The sequence below is a fragment of the Oncorhynchus mykiss genome, chromosome 27, assembly GCF_013265735.2.
Source record: "Oncorhynchus mykiss isolate Arlee chromosome 27, USDA_OmykA_1.1, whole genome shotgun sequence".
Lineage (NCBI taxonomy): Eukaryota > Metazoa > Chordata > Actinopteri > Salmoniformes > Salmonidae > Oncorhynchus > Oncorhynchus mykiss.
In genome coordinates this window covers 37829895-37851847 of record NC_048591.1, presented here as the reverse complement: position 1 = coordinate 37851847, position 21953 = coordinate 37829895, and the positions used below count along the sequence as shown (strand labels likewise).

The 21953-nt window shown below is 44.3% G+C and overlaps 1 protein-coding gene across 3 annotated transcripts in view; it reads left to right on the top strand.

Moving 5' to 3' along the window:
* Positions 1–21953, top strand: part of LOC110508020 (protein FAM168A) — a 49071-nt gene that overhangs the window by 17675 nt on the left and 9443 nt on the right. For 2 of the 3 annotated variants that reach the window (XM_036965137.1, XM_036965138.1), the window contains exons 2-4: positions 7636–7743; positions 9671–9762; positions 17767–17847. In XM_036965137.1, the coding sequence (XP_036821032.1) occupies positions 7682–7743; positions 9671–9762; positions 17767–17847 (235 nt within the window). In that variant the 5' untranslated portion in view covers positions 7636–7681. The remainder of the gene's footprint in view (positions 1–7635; positions 7744–9670; positions 9763–17766; positions 17848–21953) is intronic. The other variant, XM_021588459.2, reaches the window with a different exon arrangement.

Genomic DNA, 21953 nt, shown 5'->3' with positions numbered 1-21953 from the left:
GCTGCTTTGTAGTTACCTTTTCATTGCATTTCATCTATCTGAAAACAGTAATTCCATCATTAGCATCACTAACGTCTACACAAAGTAGTAGATAGTAGTTGAAAAAGGCCGTCCCCATTTAGTCTATTGTTTGGTCAATAGGCTGTTGGTCGAGAATTGCCACATACAGTGCCTTGCGAAAGTATTCGGCCCCCTTGAACTTTGCGACCTTTGGCCACATTTCAGACCTAAATGACTAATGATGATAAATACAATCCATCTGTGTGTAATCAAGTCTCCGTATAAATGCACCTGCACTATGATAGTCTCAGAGGTCCGTCAAAAGCGCAGAGAGCATCATGAAGAACAAGGAACACACCAGGCAGGTCCGAGATACTGTTGTGAAGAAGTTTAAAGCCGGATTTGGATACAAAAAGATTTCCCAAGTTTTAAACATCCAAAGGAGCACTGTGCAAGCGATAATATTGAAATGGAAGGAGTATCAGACCACTGCAAATCTACCAAGACCTGGCCGTCCCTCTAAACTTTCAGCTCATACAAGGTGAAGACTGATCAGAGATGCAGCCAAGAGGCCCATGATCACTCTGGATGAACTGCAGAGATCTACAGCTGAGCTGGGAGACTCTGTCCATAGGACAACGATCAGTCGTATATTGCACAAATCTGGCCTTTATGGAAGAGTGGCAAGAAGAAAGCCATTTCTTAAAGATATCCATAAAAAGTGTTTAAAGTTTGCCACAAGCCACCTGGGAGACACACCAAACATGTGGAAGAAGGTGCTCTGGTCAGATGAAACCAAAATTGAACTTTTTGGCAACAATGCAAAACGTTATGTTTGGCGTAAAAGCAACACAGCTCATCACCCTAAACACCCTATCCCCACTGTCAAACATGGTGATGGCAGCATCATGGTTTGGGCCTGCTTTTCTTCAGCAGGGACAGGGAAGATGGTTAAAATTGATGGGAAGATGGATGGAGCCAAATACAGGACCATTCTGGAAGAAAACCTGATGGAGTCTGCAAAAGACCTGAGACTGGGACGGAGATTTGTCTTCCAACAAGACAATGATCCAAAACATAAAGCAAAATCTACAATGGAATGGTTCAAAAATAAACATATCCAGGTGTTAGAATGGCCAAGTCAAAGTCCAGACCTGAATTCAATCGAGAATCTGTGGAAAGAACTGAAAAGTGCTGTTCACAAATGCTCTCCATCCAACCTCACTGAGCTCGAGCTGTTTTGCAAGGAGGAATGGGAAAAAATTTCAGTCTCTCGATGTGCAAAACTGATAGAGACATACCCAAGCGACTTACAGCTGTAATCACAGAAAAAGGTGTCGCTACAAAGTATTAACTTAAGGGGGCTGAATAATTTAGCACGCCCAATTTTTCAGTTTTTGATTTGTTAAAAAAGTTTGAAATATCCAATAAATGTCGTTCCACTTCATGATTGTGTCCCACTTGTTGTTGATTCTTCACAAAAAAATACAGTTTTATATCTTTATGTTTGAAGCCTGAAATGTGGCAAAAGGTCGCAAAGTTCAAGGGGGCCGAATACTTTCGCAAGGCACTGTATATTAAAAAAAACGTGGCACACGAGACACCGGTCTGATTCATGCCTGTCTCCGGGGACTAATCCATTGTGGAGACCGCGAGGATGGTTTCACCAGCAGTAGATTTACTGTTAATTGCCATCCTTTTTAATGTACAATGTTTATTTGGTTTCAGTAATTTCTGTTAATGCATTCAATATTATTATTCCAGTCTTCCCGTTTTCATTGTCTGAGTGGACACTTTGTTTGCAGAGTGCACAACCTAAGCTACACTACTGTTATTGTTATATAAAATATTTTTTACCCTTTTTTCTCCCCAATTTCAATCTTGTCTCATAGCTGCAACTCACCAACGGGCTCAGGAGGCGAAGGTCAATTCATGCGTCCTCCGAAACATGTCCCGCCAAACCACGCTTTTTAACACCTGGCCGCTTAACCCGAAAGCCAGCTGCACCAATGTGTCGGAGGAAACGCCATTCAACTGACAACCGAGGTCAGCCTGCAGGCGCTCAGCCCGCCACAAGGAGTCACTAGAGCGCGATGAGCCAAGTAAAGCCCCCCCCCCGGTCAAACCCTCCCCTAACCTGAATGACGCTGGGCCAATTGTGTGCCCTCCTATGGGACTCCCGGTCACGGTCAGTTGTGACACAGCCTGGGTTCAAACCCGGGTCTGTAATGACGCCTCAAGAAATGCAATAGACCGCTGTGTCACTCGGGAGGCAGTTTTGGTTTATTTCGGCAAGCAAACAACGTCTGTTTTTACAACCATTGAGAATGACAATAGTTCCTCAACGTAGCCTATTTGAAAAAAAATTCCAGCTCTCTCCCTTTCCATAACCAGTCATCATGAAATGGGAAAAAATGTCATGCTCTGATCCAGTGGAAACGTCATAAAATAGGCCTACCGGATTTCTTCTTATCCCTTGCGCAAATAGTCTACAGCACTGTCTGTCTGTCCGAAGCTCACTGGTGCAAGAAACTCTGAGTGCCCAGAATATGTTCTGCAAGTTTGCTAGTACGATTGATCTGGACCAAGTTTATAGTTGTAACATTGTTTCAAGTTCCTTGCGGACAGGCCATGCTTATCCAATGTGATTTATAGGATATTTATTATTTCTGGATTTTTTTTCTACCTGCAGGCTCCTACGTTTTTATTTTGTTGGTTTATGTAGCCAATTATTTGTATTTCTTTTTTATTTGTTACATTTATTGACTTGCCAAGATAAAAAAATATATGTATGTTTTTATTATAAATTAAATGAAGCTGTTCCATGAAAATGTGCATATGAAAATCCTAACTGGAACACAGATCAGTGGAGATGGTAGGATAACTTACACCACTGGTGTAGCAACGTTAAGTTGCTGTATGTTTTCAAAATGTATACGGCCTCCAGCTCATTGCAAAGTGGTGTGACTCGCTGATGAAGCCTGCCTGTTGTTGACTATGCATTTTAATGGCGAATGGGAAGCACGCTTCAATTACAAGTTGAGAAATAATAGGTATTTTTAATCGTGGCCCAAAAACTATTTTTAACACACCATTGCATTTGTCATTGTTGCCCAATGATTGGGCTTAAAACCGCTGTCTGACGTGATAAATAATATACTTAAAGAATAATACACGCGGCCAGCAGCCATTTTAGGTGTGAATGGCAGTATTTTTCACGTTTAATTTTTTTAGCTTTATTTAACTAGGCAAGTCGGTTAAGAACAAATTCTTATTTTCAATGACGGTCTAGGAACAGTGGGTTAACTGCCTGTTCAGGGGATTTGTACCTTGTCAGCTCGGGGGTTTGAACTTGCAACCTTCCGGTTACTAGTCCAACGCTCTAACCACTAGGCTACCCTGCCACCTAGTAGGGCTAAGTGTGATTTGTAATTGTCTGTTTATGGGCAGTATCAGGCTTAAATTTAATGCGCTCTTTAAAAAATAATATTTATATTTTCTATTTGAACATGTTCATATTGCAACACCATAGGCCTATTTATTGAAAACGCAACACATTTTCAGTAAAGAAAGTAGAAATATAAGCCCACTAACAATAGAGCTAGTGAATGGTAGAGTGGTGACAGGGAGGGAGGGAGGGATATGGGGAGGGGGGGTGGGATATGGGGGAGGGAGGGAGTGACATGGAGGAGAGAGGGAATTGTAGGGAGGGAGAGACATGGAGGGAGGGAGGGATATGGGGGAGGGAGGGAGTGACATGGAGGGAAAGGGGGGGAGAGACATGGAGGGAGAGAGGGATATGGGGGAGGGAGTGACATGGAGGGAAGGGGGGGAGGGAGGGAGAGAGGGATATGGAGGAGGGAGTGACATGGGGGGGAGGGAGGGAGAGAGGGATATGGGGGAGGGAGTGACATGGAGGGAAGGGGGGGAGGGAGGGAGAGAGGGATATGGGGGAGGGAGTGACATGGAGGGAGGGAGGGAGTGACATGGAGGGAGGGAGGGAGGGATGTAGAGCACTCGGGGACACCTTCATTTTCTATCAGCAGAACAAGGTGATCCTGTCAAGGATTAATCAGACACAGAGTGGAACAACACACACACCGCAGAATAGCACACAACAGACACACAATAACTGAACACTAAATAACATTTACGCAGTCTACACAATGCAGTAAAATACAGATGGGCACACACACAGCACCACACTGACTGACAGGCGCACACACACACACACACACACACTTGACTCGCAACACATTTGCTTTGATTAGCTCATCTGTGTATTGATCCATTGCTTGGTGGATGATTTGGCAAACCCCTATATTCTCTCTCCTTCTGTCTCTCTCTCTGTGTTTTTGTGCCTTCTCACCGGCTGGTGGTGTGTTTGCTTTGCTGCCTCCTGTGCATTGCATGGACATATGTATACACGCACACACACACACACACGTATACAAAACATTAAGAACTTCCTAATATTGAGCTGCAAACAGCCTCAATTCGTCGGGACATGGACTCTACAAGGTGTTGAAAGCGTTCCACAGGGATGCTGGCTCATGTTGACTCTACAAGGTGTTGAAAGCTCTCCACAGGGATGCTGGCCCATGTTGACTCTACAAGGTGTTGAAAGCGTTCCACAGGGATGCTGGCCCATGTTGACTCTACAAGGTGTTGAAAGCGTTCCACAGGGATGCTGGCTCATGTTGACTCTACAAGGTGTTGAAAGCTCTCCACAGGGATGCTGGTCCATGTTGACTCTACAAGGTGTTGAAAGCTCTCCACTGGGATGCTGGCCCATGTTGACTCTACAAGGTGTTGAAAGCGTTCCACAGGGATGCTGGTCCATGTTGACTCTACAAGGTGTTGAAAGCGTTCCACAGGGATGCTGGTCCATGTTGACTCTACAAGGTGTTGAAAGCGTTCCACAGGGTTGCTGGTCCATGCTGACTCTACAAGGTGTTGAAAGCGTTCCACATGGATGCTGGTCCATGTTGACTCTACAAGGTGTTGAAAGCGTTCCACAGGGATGCTGGCTCATGTTGACTCTACAAGGTGTTGAAAGCTCTCCACAGGGATGCTGGCCCATGTTGACTCTACAAGGTGTTGAAAGCGTTCCACAGGGATGCTGGCTCATGTTGACTCTACAAGGTGTTGAAAGCTCTCCACAGGGATGCTGGTCCATGTTGACTCTACAAGGTGTTGAAAGCTCTCCACAGGGATGCTGGCCCATGTTGACTCTACAAGGTGTTGAAAGCGTTCCACAGGGATGCTGGCCCATGTTGATTCTACAAGGCGTTGATAGCGTTCCACAGGGATGCTGGTCCATGTTGACTCTACAAGGTGTTGAAAGCGTTCCACAGGGATGCTGGCCCATGTTGACTCTACAAGGCGTTGAAAGCGTTCCACAGGGATGCTGGCCCATGTTGACTCTACAAGGCGTTGAAAGCGTTCCACAGGGATGCTGGCCCATGTTGACTCTACAAGGCGTTGAAAGCGTTCCACAGGGATGCTGGTCCATGTTGACTCTACAAGGTGTTGAAAGCGTTCCACAGGGATGCTGGCCCATGTTGACTCTACAAGGTGTTGAAAGCGTTCCACAGGGATGCTGGCCCATGTTGATTCTACAAGATGTTGAAAGCGTTCCACAGGGATGCTGGCCCATGTTGACTCTACAAGGTGTTGAAAGCGTTCCACAGGGATGCTGGCCCATGTTGACTCTACAATGTGTTGAAAGCGTTCCACAGGGATGCTGGTCCATGTTGACTCTACAAGGTGTTGAAAGCGTTCCACAGGGATGCTGGTCCATGTTGACTCTACAAGGTGTTGAAAGCGTTCCACAGGGATGCTGCTCCATGTTGACTCTACAAGGTGTTGAAAGCGTTCCACAGGGATGCTGGCCCATGTTGACTCTACAAGGTGTTGAAAGCGTTCCACAGGGATGCTGGTCCATGTTGACTCTACAAGGTGTTGAAAGCGTTCCACAGGGATGCTGGTCCATGTTGACTCTACAAGGTGTTGAAAGCGTTCCACAGGGATGCTGGTCCATGTTGACTCTACAAGGTGTTGAAAGGGTTCCACAGGGATGCTGGTCCATGTTGACTCTACAAGGTGTTGAAAGCGTTCCACAGGGATGCTGGTCCATGTTGACTCTACAAGGTGTTGAAAGGGTTCCACAGGGATGCTGGTCCATGTTGACTCTACAAGGTGTTGAAAGCGTTCCACAGGGATGCTGGTCCATGTTGACTCTACAAGGTGTTGAAAGTGTTCCACAGGGATGCTGGCCCATGTTGACTCTACAAGGTGTTGAAAGCGTTCCACAGGGATGCTGGCCCATGTTGACTCTACAAGGTGTTGAAAGCGTTCCACAGGGATGCTGGCCCATGTTGACTCTACAAGGTGTTGAAAGCGTTCCACAGGGATGCTGGCCCATGTTGACTCTACAAGGTTTTGAAAGCATTCCACAGGGATGCTGGTCCATGTTGACTCCAATGCTTCCCACAGTTGGGTCAAGTTGGCTGGATGTCCTTTGGGTGGTGGACCATTCTTGATACACACAGGAAAGTGTTGACCGTGAAAATCCCAGCAGCTTTGCAGGTCTTGACTCACTCAAACCGGTGCGCCTGGCACCTAATACCATACCCCTTTCAAAGTTATTTAAATATTTTGTCTTGCCCATTCACCTTCTGAATGGTACACACACACAATCCATGTCTTGATTGTCTCAAGGCTTAAAAATCCTTCTTTAACCTGTCTCCTCCCCTTCACCTACACTGATTTAAGTTGTTTTAACAAGTGACATCAATAAGGGATCATAGATTTCACCTGTATTCACCTGGTCAGTGACTTGGAAGAGCAGGTGTTCCTAATGTTTTGTACACTCAAGTGTACATACACACACATCAATTAAGACAACCATTCCTACCACATACAAGCATGAACATGCATCTCTATCTCTCTCTCTCTGTTTCTCTCTCCTGTCTCTGTTTCTCTCTTTCTGTCTCTCTCTCTCTGTTTTTCTCTCTGTCTCTGTTTCTCTCTCTCTGTATCTCTCTCTCTCTCTCTGTTTCTCTCTCTCTCTCTGTATCTCTCTCTCTCTCTGTTTCTCTCTGTCTGTTTCTCTCTCTGTATCGCTCTCTATCTGTTTCTCTCTGTCTCTGTTTCTCTCTCTCTGTATCTCGCTCTCTGTATCTCTCTCTCTCTCTCTGTATATATCTCTCTCTCTGTATCTCTCTATCTCTCTCTCTCTCTGTATCTCTCTCTCTCTCTCTGTTTCTCTCTCTCTGTATCGCTCTCTCTCTGTTTCTCTCTCTCTGTTTCTCTCTCTCTGTTTCTCTCTCTGTATCGCTCTCTCTGTTTCTCTCTCTCTGTATCTCGCTCTCTCTGTATTTCTCGCTCTCTCTGTATCTCTCTCTCTGTATCTCTCTCTCTCTGTATCTCTCTCTCTCTGTTTCTCTCTCTGCATCTCTCTCTCTCTGTATATCTCTCACTCTCTCTCTCTCACACACACACACATCCGTACAACCATTCAGCATAAGATCCCTCAACGTAAACAAACACGTACCTCTACCATGACTGTGATTGATGTGTTTACTTTGCTGTGTTCATTATAATCATGTTCTGTCGCTGTTTTAATTTCAGATTTGCATATCCACTCCCACCTCTTCCTCATTTGCATACAGCGAGAATGGCGAGCGGGCACCCCACTGACAAATACAGTTTCATGTACCAACCAGACACGCACAAGAGGTACGACACACACACACCAGACATGTACGGGAGGTAAAACACACACACACACCAGACATGTACGAGAGGTAAAACACACACACACACCAGACATGTACGAGAGGTAAAACGCACACACACACCAGACATGTACGAGAGGTAAAACACACACACACCAGACATGTACGAGAGGTAAAACACACACACCCCAGACATGTACGAGAGGTAAAACGCGCACACACACCCCAGACATGTACGAGAGGTAAAACACACACCAGACATGTATGAGAGGTAAAACACACACACACCAGACATGTACGAGAGGTAAAACACACACACACCAGACATGTACGAGAGGTAAAACACACACACACAACAGACATGTACGAGAGGTAAAACACACACACACACCAGACATGTACGAGAGGTAAAACACACACACAACAGACATGTACGAGAGGTAAAACACACACTCCCCAGACATGTACGAGAGGTAAAACGCGCACACACACCCCAGACATGTACGAGAGGTAAAACACACACACAAGACATGTATGAGAGGTAAAACACACACACACCAGACATGTACGAGAGGTAAAACACACACACACCAGACATGTACGAGAGGTAAAACACACACACAACAGACATGTACGAGAGGTAAAACACACACACCAGACATGTACGAGAGGTAAAACACACACACACACCAGACATGTACGAGAGGTAAAACACACACACACCAGACATGTACGAGAGGTAAAACACACACTCCCCAGACATGTACGAGAGGTAAAACGTGCACACACACCCCAGACATGTACGAGAGGTAAAACACACACACACCAGACATGAACGAGAGGTAAAACACACACACCAGACATGTACGAGAGGTAAAACACACACACCAGACATGTACGAGAGGTAAAACACACACACACACACACCAGACATGTACGAGAGGTAAAACACACACCCCAGACATGTACGAGAGGTAAGACACCCACACACCCCAGCCATGTACGAGAGGTAAAACACACACACACACACACACACACACACACCAGACATGTACGAGAAGTAAAACACACACACACACACACCAGACATGTACGAGAGGTACAACACACACACCAGACATGTACGAGAGGTAAAACACACACACACACACACCAGACATGTACGAGAGGTAAAACACACACACACACCAGACATGTACGAGAGGTACAACACACACACACACCAGACATGTACTAGAGGTAAAACACACACACCAGACATATATGAGAGGTAAAACACACACACACACACCAGACATGTACTAGAGGTAAAACACACACACACACACCAGACATGTACTAGAGATAAAACACACACCAGACATGTACGAGAGGTAAAACACACACACCAGACATGTACGAGAGGTAAAACACACACACACACACCAGACATGTACTAGAGGTAAAACACACACACACACACCAGACATGTACTAGAGATAAAACACACACACCAGACATGTACGAGAGGTAAAACACACACACACACACACCAGACATGTACGAGAGGTAAAACAAACACACACACACACACATCAGACATGTACTAGAGGTAAAACACACACATCAGACATGTTTGAGAGGTAAAACAAACACATGCACCCCACTCATACTTTCTATGCACCAAGCAAACACACACGATGGTATGGACACCTACCAACCAGACACCAACCAACACACACACCAGTAAGACCTACCTAGTAGAAAGAGGTAAGTACACACATTATGACGAGGCGTTATAAACTGTATGATTCACGCTGTTCTTCTCCTCTCTATCAATGTAGATTGTGTGAGAAAGAGACTGTGCTTGTCCTGTTGTCTTTTCCTTCTATACACTCTAATATGTCCTCCTCCCCTTCCCTGCCCCCCCCCCTCCCCCCACCCCCCAGTAAGAACAGATTATCCAGCAGCATGAATCCCATCTACAGTCCTGTTCAGCCTGGAGCTCCCTACGGTAACCCCAAGAACATGGCCTACACAGGTGAGACACACACACACATTACCTTGCTCCCATACACCAATCAACACCCTCTAATCAAACCAACGTGATTGTGCTAGCTAACGGTGGGCAGAAATGACAGGAGGAGACAGATCTTTCTGGTCTAAGATGTGCCATGCTGGATCCTTACTAGGAATGTGGCAAATGCACAATTTTGCTTAACGTTTAAACTGCCATTTATTATGGTCTTTCTGTTAAAACGATAAGAATAATGGTCCTGTTGCGTATGTATGACCACTAGAGGGTTAGGGTTAGGGCTAACCCTTAGGCCTACCCTAACCCAAGGACGTTCTATCTACCCTGGCCGTATACCCTTGAAAGTGCGTAGGCTACGGCTTGTTTGTTTGTCAATACGGTAGCTTTTTAAATGCCGACACGAAACCTCTGAAGATTGTTTTGTGCCACTGAACGGTTATTTTGCTCTGTGCCACTGAACGGTTATTTTGCTCTGTGCCACTGAATGGTTATTTTGCTTGTCTGTAAAGGAATGCCAGTTCCTGTACTCTGACCACTGTCTCCTAAAGAAAGTCTGTTAAAGTTGGTTAAATACCGTGATTTACCAAGACATGTAGCAGAATGAAAACACATCTTCTGGTAGGGTGTGAATCCTAATATTCAGTATTTTTGGAACGGAGGAGACTGATTAGTTGCCGTACTCCCATGAACGCAAACCTGGCATCTTTCATAGAGAGCTAGCAAGGGACGGAGAGAGAGGAGGGGTACGGAATAGGCAGGCAGGCCACCAGGCAGATGGAGGCAGAACCCAGCACTAGGCCTATCTTTTCGGCAATCAAAAGCTTTACCTCACAATGTAATGTTGTATTTTGCCATTTATTGACTTGTAATGTCTCGCAACTTCAGTGAAGCAAAACCTATCATTACTGAATAGGCAAGGGTATTCTATACGCAACAGACTGAACACACACTGGCATCGTTAACGTTTAAACGTTCACACTCCTAATCCGTACGCCGACAGCAGGCGTTCAGGAAGTGACCCGTTCTGATCTATCAGTCTCCTCTACAACCGTCTCCTCTACATCCGTCTCCTCTACATCCGTCTCCTCTACATCCGTCTCCTCTACATCCGTCTCCTCTACAACAGTCTCCTCTCCAACAGTCTCCTCTACATCAGTCTCCTCTACATCCCTCTCCTCTACATCCGTCTCCTCTACATCAGTCTCCTCTCCAACCGTCTCCTCTCCAACAGTCTCCTCTACATCCGTCTCCTCTCCAACAGTCTCCTCTACATCCGTCTCCTCTCCAACAGTCTCCTCTCCAACAGTCTCCTCTACAACAGTCTCCTCTACATCCGTCTCCTCTACATCAGTCTCCTCTCCAACCGTCTCCTCTCCAACCGTCTCCTCTACAACCGTCTCCTCTACAACCGTCTCCTCTACAACCGTCTCCTCTCCAACAGTCTCCTCTACAATCATAGTATCACAGCCATTCACTATAACAGGGATGTTATGACTAGAGGTCGACCGATAATGATTTTTCAACGCCGATACCGATTATTGGAGGACCAAAAAATACAGATACCGATTAATTGGGCGATTTAAAAAATAATTTTTTTTTTAACATTTTATTTGTAATAATGACAATAACAATACTGAATGAACACTTATTTTAACTTAATAGAATACAAGAAATAAAATCAATTTAGCCTCAAATAAATAATAAAACATGTTCAATTTGGTTTAAATAATGCAAAAACAAAGTGTTTATATATGTGTGTGTGTTATATATACAGTGAGGGAAAAAAGTATTTGATCCCCAGCTGATGTTGATCCCCTGCTGATGTACGTTTGCCCACTGACAAAGACATGATCAGTCTATAATTTTAATGGTAGGTTTATTTGAACAGTGAGAGACAGAATAACAACAAAAAAATCCAGAAAAACGCATAAAAAAATGTTATAAATTGATTTGCATTTTAATGAGGGAAATAAGAATTTGACCCCCTCTCAATCAGAAACATTTCTGGCTCCCAGGTGTCTTTTATACAGGTAACGAGCTGAGATTAGGAGCACATTCTTAAAGGGAGTTCTCCTAATCTCAACTGTCCACAGAAGCAATCAATCAATCAGATTCCAAACTCTCCACCATGGCCAAGACCAAAGAGCTCTCCAAGGATGTCAGGGACAAGATTGTAGACCTACACAAGGCTTGAATGGGCTACAAGACCATCGCCAAGCAGCTTGGTGAGAAGGTGACAACAGTTGGTGCGATTATTCGCAAATGGAAGAAACACAAAAGAACTGTCAATCTCCCTCGGCCTGGGGCTCCATGCAAGATCTCACCTCGTGGAGTTGCAATGATCATGAGAACGGTGCGGAATCAGCCCAGAACTACACGGGAGGATCTTGTCAATGATCTCAAGGCAGAAAACAATTGGTAACACACTACGCCGTGAAGGACTGAAATCCTGCAGAGCCCGCAAGGTCCCCCTGCTCAAGAAAGCATATATACATGCCCGTCTGAAGTTTGCCAATGAACATCTGAATGATTCAGAGGACAACTGGGTGAAAGTGTTGTGGTCAGATGAGACCAAAATGGAGCTCTTTGGCATCAACTCAACTCGCCGTGTTTGGAGGAGGAGGAATGCTGCCTATGACCCCAAGAATACCATCCCCACCGTCAAACATGGAGGTGGAAACATTATGCTTTGGGGGTGTTTTTCTGCTAAGGGGACAGGAGAACTTCACCGCATCAAAGGGACAATGGACGGGGCCATGTACCGTCAGATATTGGGTGAGAACCTCCTTCCCTCAGGGCATTGAAAATGGGTCATGGATGGGTATTCCAGCATGACAATGACCCAAAACACACGGCCAAGGCAACAAAGTAGTGGCTCAAGAAGAAGCACATTAAGGTCCTGGAGTGGCCTAGCCATTCTCCAGACCTTAATCCCATAGACAATCTGTGGAGGGAGCTGAAGGTTCGAGTTGCCAAACGTCAGACTCAAAACCTTAATGACTTGGAGAAGATCTGCAAAGAGGAGTGGGATAAAATCCCTCCTGAGATGTGTGCAAACCTGGTGGCAAGCTACAAGAAATGTCTGACCTCTGTGATTGCCAACAAGGGTTTTGCCACCAAGTACTAAGTCATGTTTTGCAGAGGGGGTCAAATACTTATTTCCCTCATTAAAATGCAAATCAATTTATAACATTTTTGACATGCGTTTTCCTGGATTTTTGTTGTTGTAATTCTGTCTCTCACTGTTCAAATAAACCTACCATTAAAATTATAGACTGATAATTTCTTTGTCAGTGGGCAAACGTACAAAATCAGCAGGGGATCAAATACTTTTTTCCCTCACTGTATGTATGTATATATATATATATATATATATACAGACAGACAGACAGACAGTACCCGTCAAAAGTTTGGACACACCTACTCATTCCAGGGTTTTTCTTTATTTTTACTATTTTCTTCATTGTAGAATAATAGTGAAGACATCAAAACTATGAAATAACACATATCATATAATAACCCAAAACGTTCTAAACAAATCAAGATATATTTTATATTCTTCAAAGTAGTAATCCGGAAAATTTCAAGAACTTTAAAAGTTTCTTCAAGTGCAGTCGCAAAAACCATCAAGCGCTATGATGAAACTGGCTCTCATGAGGACCGCCACAGGAAAGAAAGACCCAGAGTTCTCTCTGCTGCAGAGGATCAGTTAATTAGTTACCAGCCTCAGAAATTGCAGCAAATAAATGCTTCAGAGTTCAAGTAACAGACACATCTCAACATCAACTGTTCAGAGGAGACTGCATGAATCAAATTTGATTTGTCACATGAGCCGAATACAACAGGTGGAACCAGGAAGAAGGCTGGAACCAGGAAGAAACCTAGAGAGGAACCAGGCTATGAGTGGTTGCCAGTCCTCTTCTAGCTGTGCCGGGTGGAGATTATAGCAGAACATGGCCAAGATATTCAAATGTTCATAGATGACCAGCAGGGTCAAATAATAATAATCACAGTAGTCGTTGAGGGTGCAACAGGTCAGCACCTCAGGAGTAAATGTCAGTTGGCCTTTCATAGCCGATCATTGAGAGTATCTCTACCGCTCCTGCTGTCTCTAGAGAGTTGAAAACAGCAGGTCTGGGACAGGTAGCACCTCCGGTGAACAGGTCAGGTTTCCATGGCCACAGGCAGAACAATTGAAACTGGAGCAGCAGCACGACCAGGTGGACTGGGGACAGCAAGGAGTCATCAGGCCAGGTAGTCCTGAGGCATGGTACTAGGGCTCAGGTCCTCCAAGAGAGAAAGAAAGAGAGAGAAAGATAGAGAGCATACTTAAATTCACACAGGACACCGGATAAGACAGAAGAAATACTCTAGATATAACAAACTGACCCTAGCCCCCCGACACATAAACTACTGCAGCATAAATACTGGAGGCTGAGACAGTTGTGTCATTGGCAAACTAAATGATGGTTTGGAGTCATGCCTGGCCGTGCAGTCATGAGTGAACAGGGAGTACAGGAGGGGACTGAGCATGCACCCCTGAGGGGCCCCCGTGTTGAGGATAAAGCGTGGCGGATGTGTTGTTACCTACCCTTACCACCTGGGGGGCGGCCCGTCAGGAAGTCCAGGATCCAGTTGCAGAGGGAGATGTTTAGTCCCAGGGTCCTTAGACCTCATGGTCGAATTGCTGCAAACCTCAACCCAATTCAGATGGTTCGGGATGAGTTGGACTGCATTTTTTTTGGTTACTACATGATTCCATATGTGTTATTTCATAGTTTTGATGTCTTCACTATAATTCTACAATGTCGGAAATAGTCAAAGTTAAGAAAAACCCTTGTGTGTCCAAACTTTTGACCTTGTTTTTGAAAGAAAAGCAAAAAATTTGTCCTTTAATATAACAACAAATTGATAAGAAATACAGTGTAGACATTGTTAATGTTGTAAATGACTATTGTAGCTGGAAACGGCTGATTTTGAGTGGAATATCTACATAGGCGTACATAGGCCCATTATCAGCAACCATCACTCCTGTGTTCCAATGGCACATTGTGTTGGCTAATCCAAGAATATCATTTTAAAAGGCTATTTGATCATTAGAAAACCCTTTTGCAATTATGTTAGCACAGCTGAAAAGTGTTGTGCTTATTAAAGAAGCAATAAAACTGGCCTTTAGACTAGTTGAGTATCTGGAGCATCAGCATTTGTGGGTTTGATTACAGGCTCAAAATGGCCAGAAACAAATATCTTTCTTCTGAAACTCGTCAGTCTATTCTTGTTCTGAGAGATTAAGGCTATTCCATGCGAGAAATTGCCAAGAAACGGAATATCTTGTATAATGCTGTGTACTACTCCATTCACAGAACAGCGCAAACTGGCTCTAACCAGAATAGAATGAGTTTGAGAAACAGACGCCTCACAAGTCCTCAACTGGCAGCTTAATTAAAATAGTACCCGCAAAACACCAGTCTCAACGTCAACAGTGAAGAGGCGACACCGGGATGCTGGCCTTCTTGGCAGAGTTCCTCTGTCCAGTGTCTGTGTTCATTTGCCCATCTTAATCTTTTATTTTTATTGGCCAGTCTGAGATATGGCTTTTTCTTTGCAACTCTGCCTAGAAGGCCAGCATCCCAGAGTCGCCTCTTCACTGTTGACGTTGAGACTGGTGTTTTGCATTAAGATTACGATTTCCCTTCACTGGAAATAAGAGGCCCAAACCATGAAAAACATCCCCAGACCATTATTCCTCCTCCATCAAACTTCACAGTTGACACTATGCATTGGGGCAGTTAGTGTTCTCCTGACATCCGCCAAACCCAGATTCATCCGTCGGACTGCCAGAGGGTGAGGCGTGATTCATCACTCCAGAGAACGTGTTTCCACTGCTCCAGAGTCCAATGGTCCCGTTCCGTGGGCTTGTGTGTCCTACCACTTCGCGGCTGAGCCGTTGTTTTCCTAGACGTTTCCACTTCACAATAACTGCACTTACAGTTGACCGGGGCAGCTCTAGCAGGGCAGAAATGTGACGAACTGACTTGTTGGAAAGGTGGTATCCTATGATGGTGCCATGTTGAAAGCCACTGAGCTCTTCAGTAAGGCAATTCTACTGTCAATGTTTGTCTGTGGAGATTGCATGTGCTTGATTTAACACACCTGTCAGCAGGTGGCTGAAATAACCAAATCCACTCATTTGAAGGGGTGTCCACCTACCTTTGTATATAGTGTACATACTATATATCCTCTTTCTCTCTTCCTGTTCTTCTGTGTCTACTTCCTTCATTTACACTCTTTTATTCGGCGTTCCCTCTCCTTCCTCCTCTCATTTCTCACCCTCCTCCGACACAGTGTCTCGTTAGTGGTTAGAGTGGGGGGTTGTAATGTCTGCTAATTGGTGAAACAATTAGCTGTCTCCGGTTAGGTGTTTCACACAACCAGACAACTGGGACCAGACAGTGTGTTAACCATATGTGTTTGTGTGTGTAATGAAGAGTTAGAACCAACACTATTCAACCTGCTGTAGACTGCTGAACAAAACATCAGGACACTATCTGCATGTGTTTATGCACTTTGCAGTGTGTTCTTTGTGACACAGACTAATCTGGAGGCGTGATGAACGCACACCTGCGAAGTAGAACACTCGAGAAATTAAAGGAGAGCCGCACACTCTAGGAGCTCAGATGCATTAGTTGACTAACCTAGTATCCAACGTTTCGACAGACACGCTGTCTTCATCAGGGTATATATAATACCCAGATGAAGACAGTTGGATATTAGGTTATTCAATTATTGCGTCTGAGCTCCTAGTGTGTGTCTGTGTGTGTGTGTCTGTGTGTGTGTGTGTGTGTGTGTCTGTGTGTGTGTGTGTGTCTGTGTGTGTCTGTGTCTGTGTGTGTGTGTGTGTGTGTGTCTGTGTGTCTGTGTGTGTGTCTGTGTGTGTGTGTGTGTGTGTGTGTGTGTGTGTCTGTGTGTCTGTGTGTCTGTGTGTCTGTGTGTGTCTGTGTCTGTGTGTGTCTGTGTGTGTGGCTTTTCTTTTCTTTGTGACACAGGCACTATGTTCTGTCTACACAGACACACACACAGACACACACACACACACACACACAGACGCACACACACACACAGACACACACAGAGACCGACCCAGGTGTTAACTCAGCATGAGAGCTCTCCCCCTCCTGCTGTGTTTTAGAGCCATATGCATACATACATTAATAAGACCGAGACAGGCCTTATATACACACACACCCCCCCCTACAGGTCATCGCTTTGTGTCCAAGGTTAAGGGGTTTCTTTGTATGCATCTATTTCTATGTCAACGTTTACAATTGTACATTCACCCCAGAGTGTGTTGAATGCCAGTGTCTGTGTGTTGCGTTCATCCGAGTGTGTGTTATTGAGACAGACAATGTGTAATGATCACCATCTGTGCACATCCTGCTCAGTAACTTCCCACTCTCTACCTACTGTTGTCTCTCTCGCTCTCTCAAGGCGTCAGCATACATAGGTTGGGTTTGCTCCTAGCAGAACTCGGCTAGGCGAAGTGAACATCTGTGCTCTCATACTCCCTTAAAATATGTTCCCCTGAAAAACAAGAAGAAAATTGTACTAATACTGTGTGTCCCTCCTTGAGACACCGTACCAACAACATAACCAGGAGCACATCCTCAAAATAGTCAGATTCAATCTAAGATAAATCAAGAAATATGTCATTAATTGTTGACGGTTTTTGCTGGGGAGGTCTTAATCGCAAAATTTTACATCTAAGATTGGTGCCGTATTTTTCAAGTGTAAAAATGTGTTTTCTCTCATTGAATGACAACAAACACTTAATTGAAGAATCCCTACTGGTGACCAATCATCAGACGAAAGGGCGTGGACTTCGGAAAAATCAGCCGGGATAAAACTTGCCGGAGACCAAAACAAACAAAAATTGTCAAACTATATGCACAAACTGTTTCAGATGGGAAGCATGCAGGCACCTTAAGACTCTCTCTTATCCTGTGTCTGTAGGCTACCCAGGAGGTTACCCTACTGCTGCTCCCACCTACACACCTAACCTCTACCAAACGGGTAGTCCAGGCTACCCACCAGGTAAGAACACACACACACCCAACCTCTACCAAACGGGTAGTCCAGGGTACCCACCAGGTAAGAACACACCCAACCTCTACCAAACAGGTAGTCCAGGGTACCCACCGGGTACACACACCCAACCTCTTGGAGGTAGTTACTACTGTAGCTATCAGCTAGCTCTAGGAGGTAGTTACTACTGTAGCTGTCAGCTAGCTCTAGGAGGTAGAGGAGTTACTACTGTAGCTATCAGCTAGCTCTAGGAGGTAGTTACTACTGTAGCTATCAGCTAACTCTAGGAGGTAGTTACTACTGTAGCTGTCAGCTAGCTCTAGGAGGTAGTTACTACTGTAGCTGTCAGCTAGCTCTAGGAGGTAGTTACTACTGTAGCTATCAGCTAACTCTAGGAGGTAGTTACTACTGTAGCTATCAGCTAGATCTAGGAGGTAGTTACTACTGTAGCTGTCAGCTAGCTCTAGGAGGTAGAGGAGTTACTACTGTAGCTATCAGCTAGCTCTAGGAGGTAGTTACTACTGTAGCTATCAGCTAGCTCTAGGAGGTAGTTACTACTGTAGCTATCAGCTAACTCTAGGAGGTAGTTACTACTGTAGCTATCAGCTAGCTCTAGGAGGTAGTTACTACTGTAGCTATCAGCTAGCTCTAGGAGGTAGTTATTACTGTAGCTGTCAGCTAGCTCTAGGAGGTAGTTATTACTGTAGCTATCAGCTAACTCTAGGAGGTAGTTACTACTGTAGCTGTCAGCTAGCTCTAGGAGGTAGTTACTACTGTAGCTGTCAGCTAGCTCTAGGAGGTAGAGGAGTTACTACTGTAGCTATCAGCTAGCTCTAGGAGGTAGTTACTACTGTAGCTATCAGCTAGCTCTAGGAGGTAGTTATTACTGTAGCTGTCAGCTAGCTCTAGGAGGTAGTTACTACTGTAGCTGTCAGCTAACTCTAGGAGGTAGTTACTACTGTAGCTATCAGCTAACTCTAGGAGGTAGTTATTACTGTAGCTATCAGCTAGCTCTAGGAGGTAGTTATTACTGTAGCTATCAGCTAGCTCTAGGAGGTAGTTATTACTGTAGCTGTCAGCTAGCTCTAGGAGGTAGTTACTACTGTAGCTGTCAGCTAGCTCTAGGAGGTAGTTACTACTGTAGCTGTCAGCTAGCTCTAGGAGGTAGAGGAGTTACTACTGTAGCTATCAGCTAGCTCTAGGAGGTAGTTACTACTGTAGCTGTCAGCTTGCTCTAGGAGGTAGTTACTACTGTAAATATCAGCTAGCTCTAGGAGGTAGTTACTACTGTAGCTGTCAGCTAGCTCTAGGAGGTAGTTACTACTGTAGCTATCAGCTAGCTCTAGGAGGTAGTTATTACTGTAGCTGTCAGCTAGCTCTAGGAGGTAGAGTAGTTACTACTGTAGCTATCAGCTAGCTCTAGGAGGTAGTTACTACTGTAGCTGTCAGCTAGCTCTAGGAGGTAGTTACTACTGTAGCTATCAGCTAGCTCTAGGAGGTAGTTATTACTGTAGCTGTCAGCTAGCTCTAGGAGGTAGTTACTACTGTAGCTGTCAGCTAGCTCTAGGAGGTAGTTACAACTGTAGCTGTCAGCTAGCTCTAGGAGGTAGAGGAGTTACTACTGTAGCTATCAGCTAGCTCTAGGAGGTAGTTACTACTGTAGCTATCAGCTAGCTCTAGGAGGTAGTTACTACTGTAGCTATCAGGTAACTCTAGGAGGTAGCTACTATTGTAGCTGTCAGCTAGCTCTAGGAGGTAGTTACTACTGTAGCTATCAGCTAGCTCTAGGAGGTAGCTTCTACTGTAGCTATCAGCTAACTCTAGGAGGTAGCTACTACTGTAGCTGTCAGCTAGCTCTACGAGGTAGTTACTACTGTAGCTGTCAGCTAGCTCTAGGAGGTAGTTACTACTGTAGCTATTTAAAAATATATATATATATTTTATCATTATTTAACTAGGCAAGTCAGTTAAGAACAAATTCTTATTTTCAATGACGGCCTAGAAACAGTGGGTTAACTGCCTGTTCAGGGGCAGAACGACAGATTTGAACCTTGTCAGCTCGGGGATTTGAACATGAAACCTTTAAATTACTAGTCCGACGCTCTAACCACTAGGCTACCCTGCCGCCACTATCAGCTAGCTCTAGGAGGTAGTTACTACTGTAGCTGTCAGCTTGCTCTAGGAGGTAGTTACTACTGTAAATATCAGCTAGATCTTGGAGGTAGTTACTACTGTAGCTATCAGCTAGCTCTAGGAGGTAGTTACTACTGTAGCTATCAGCTAGCTCTAGGAGGTAGTTACTACTGTAGCTGTCAGCTAGCTCTAGGAGGTAGTTACTGGTGGTTCTAGCAGAGTACTACACAAAGAGACAATTTTCCAGCACACGACACACTGACGTCATGCACAGATGCGTGTGACTCATGGTGGCAGTGAGAAGCCATCGCCTTCTGCTCCCATTCAACAACAACAGCCTAGATTTATGCTCTATTACTTCAAAACAAAGTAACTTTATTGGGTTTTCGTACACTTACAATGATGTTTTGATTCTTGCTTGAACAGTCGCTAAGATTATATTTGGTTGTGATCTTTTCAAAATAACTATTTTGGATACAGCGGTTGTTAGCTAGAATGCTAACGTTCATTGATATAGGCTGTATGAAAGCTAGCCAAAGAGCAATATTACTGGTTGAAGTTGTTTTTTAAGTATAATGCAGTTGATTTGTGATGATGACACAAACACTATATTAAGCAGGACATTCATACGAGCCTTAAAATCCAATGATAATCCAAAAGTAGTGAGAAAGGCACTCAAAAGCAACTTGTAAATAGAGGCTTTTGTTGCTGCCTTCCAAGTTGTGCGCATCGGCCTCGTGCGGCACTGTTTGCAAACACAGAAAGAGGTCTATAGAGCAGTCCTAGGATAACCATAGGCACATCTCAATAACCCACTATATATAGACTAAAAGTGTAATGTATGTAGCATAAAGCAATATAAGTAGCTAATAAGATATTGTGTAATGCATGTGGTAGATCTAAATCATGTCAGTGGCTTCATTTCCTGTCCCTGTTCTAATCTGAAAACACTGGACAGAGGGAAGCAGTATTTTAGATGCCTGCCTAATGCCTATACTCAGTGGTGTAAAAATACAATAAAGTACTACTTTAAGTAGTTTTTTGGAGTATCTGTACTTTACTATTTATATTTTTGCTTCACTACATTTACTTTTACTTCACTACATTCCTAAAGAAAATAAAGTACTTTTTACTATTTTTAAAAAATATATTTTTTTTTTTATTTATTTATTTTTCAACTGTTTTACTTCACTACATTCCTAAAGAAAATAAAGTACTTTTTACTCCATACATTTTCCCTGACACCCAAAAGTACTCGTTACATTTTGACAGGAAAATGGTCCAATTCACACACTTATCAAGAGAACATCCCTGATCATCCCCATGCCTCTGATCTGGCAGACTCACTTAACTGAGTCTTGGAATGTGCACCCTGACTACCCGTCAATTTAAAAAAAGAAGAATATTGTGCCGTCTGCTTTGCTTAATATAAAGAATTTTAAATGGTTTATACGTTTATTTTTACTTTTGATACTTAAGTATATTTAAAACAAAAGCGTTTTGACTTTTACTCCAGTAGTATTTTACTGGGTGACTTTTACTAGGAGGAGACTAGTGATGAGGCTCTACCACTAGGAGACTAGTGATGAGGCTCTACCACTAGGAGACTGTAGTGATGAGACTCTACCACTAGGAGACTGTAATGATGAGGCTTTACCACTAGGAGACTGTAGTGATGAGACTCTACCACTAGGAGACTGTAGTGATGAGGCTCTACCACTAGGAGACTGTAGTGATGAGGCTCTACCACTAGGAGACTGTAGTGATGAGGCTCTACCACTAGGAGACTGTAGTGATGAGGCTCTACCACTAGGAGACTAGTGATGAGGCTCTACCACTAGGAGACTGTAGTGATGAGGCTCTACCACTAGGAGACTGTAGTGATGAGGCTCTACCACTAGGAGACTGTAGTGATGAGGCTCTACCACTAGGAGACTGTAGTGATGAGGCTCTACCACTAGGAGACTGTAGTGATGAGGCTC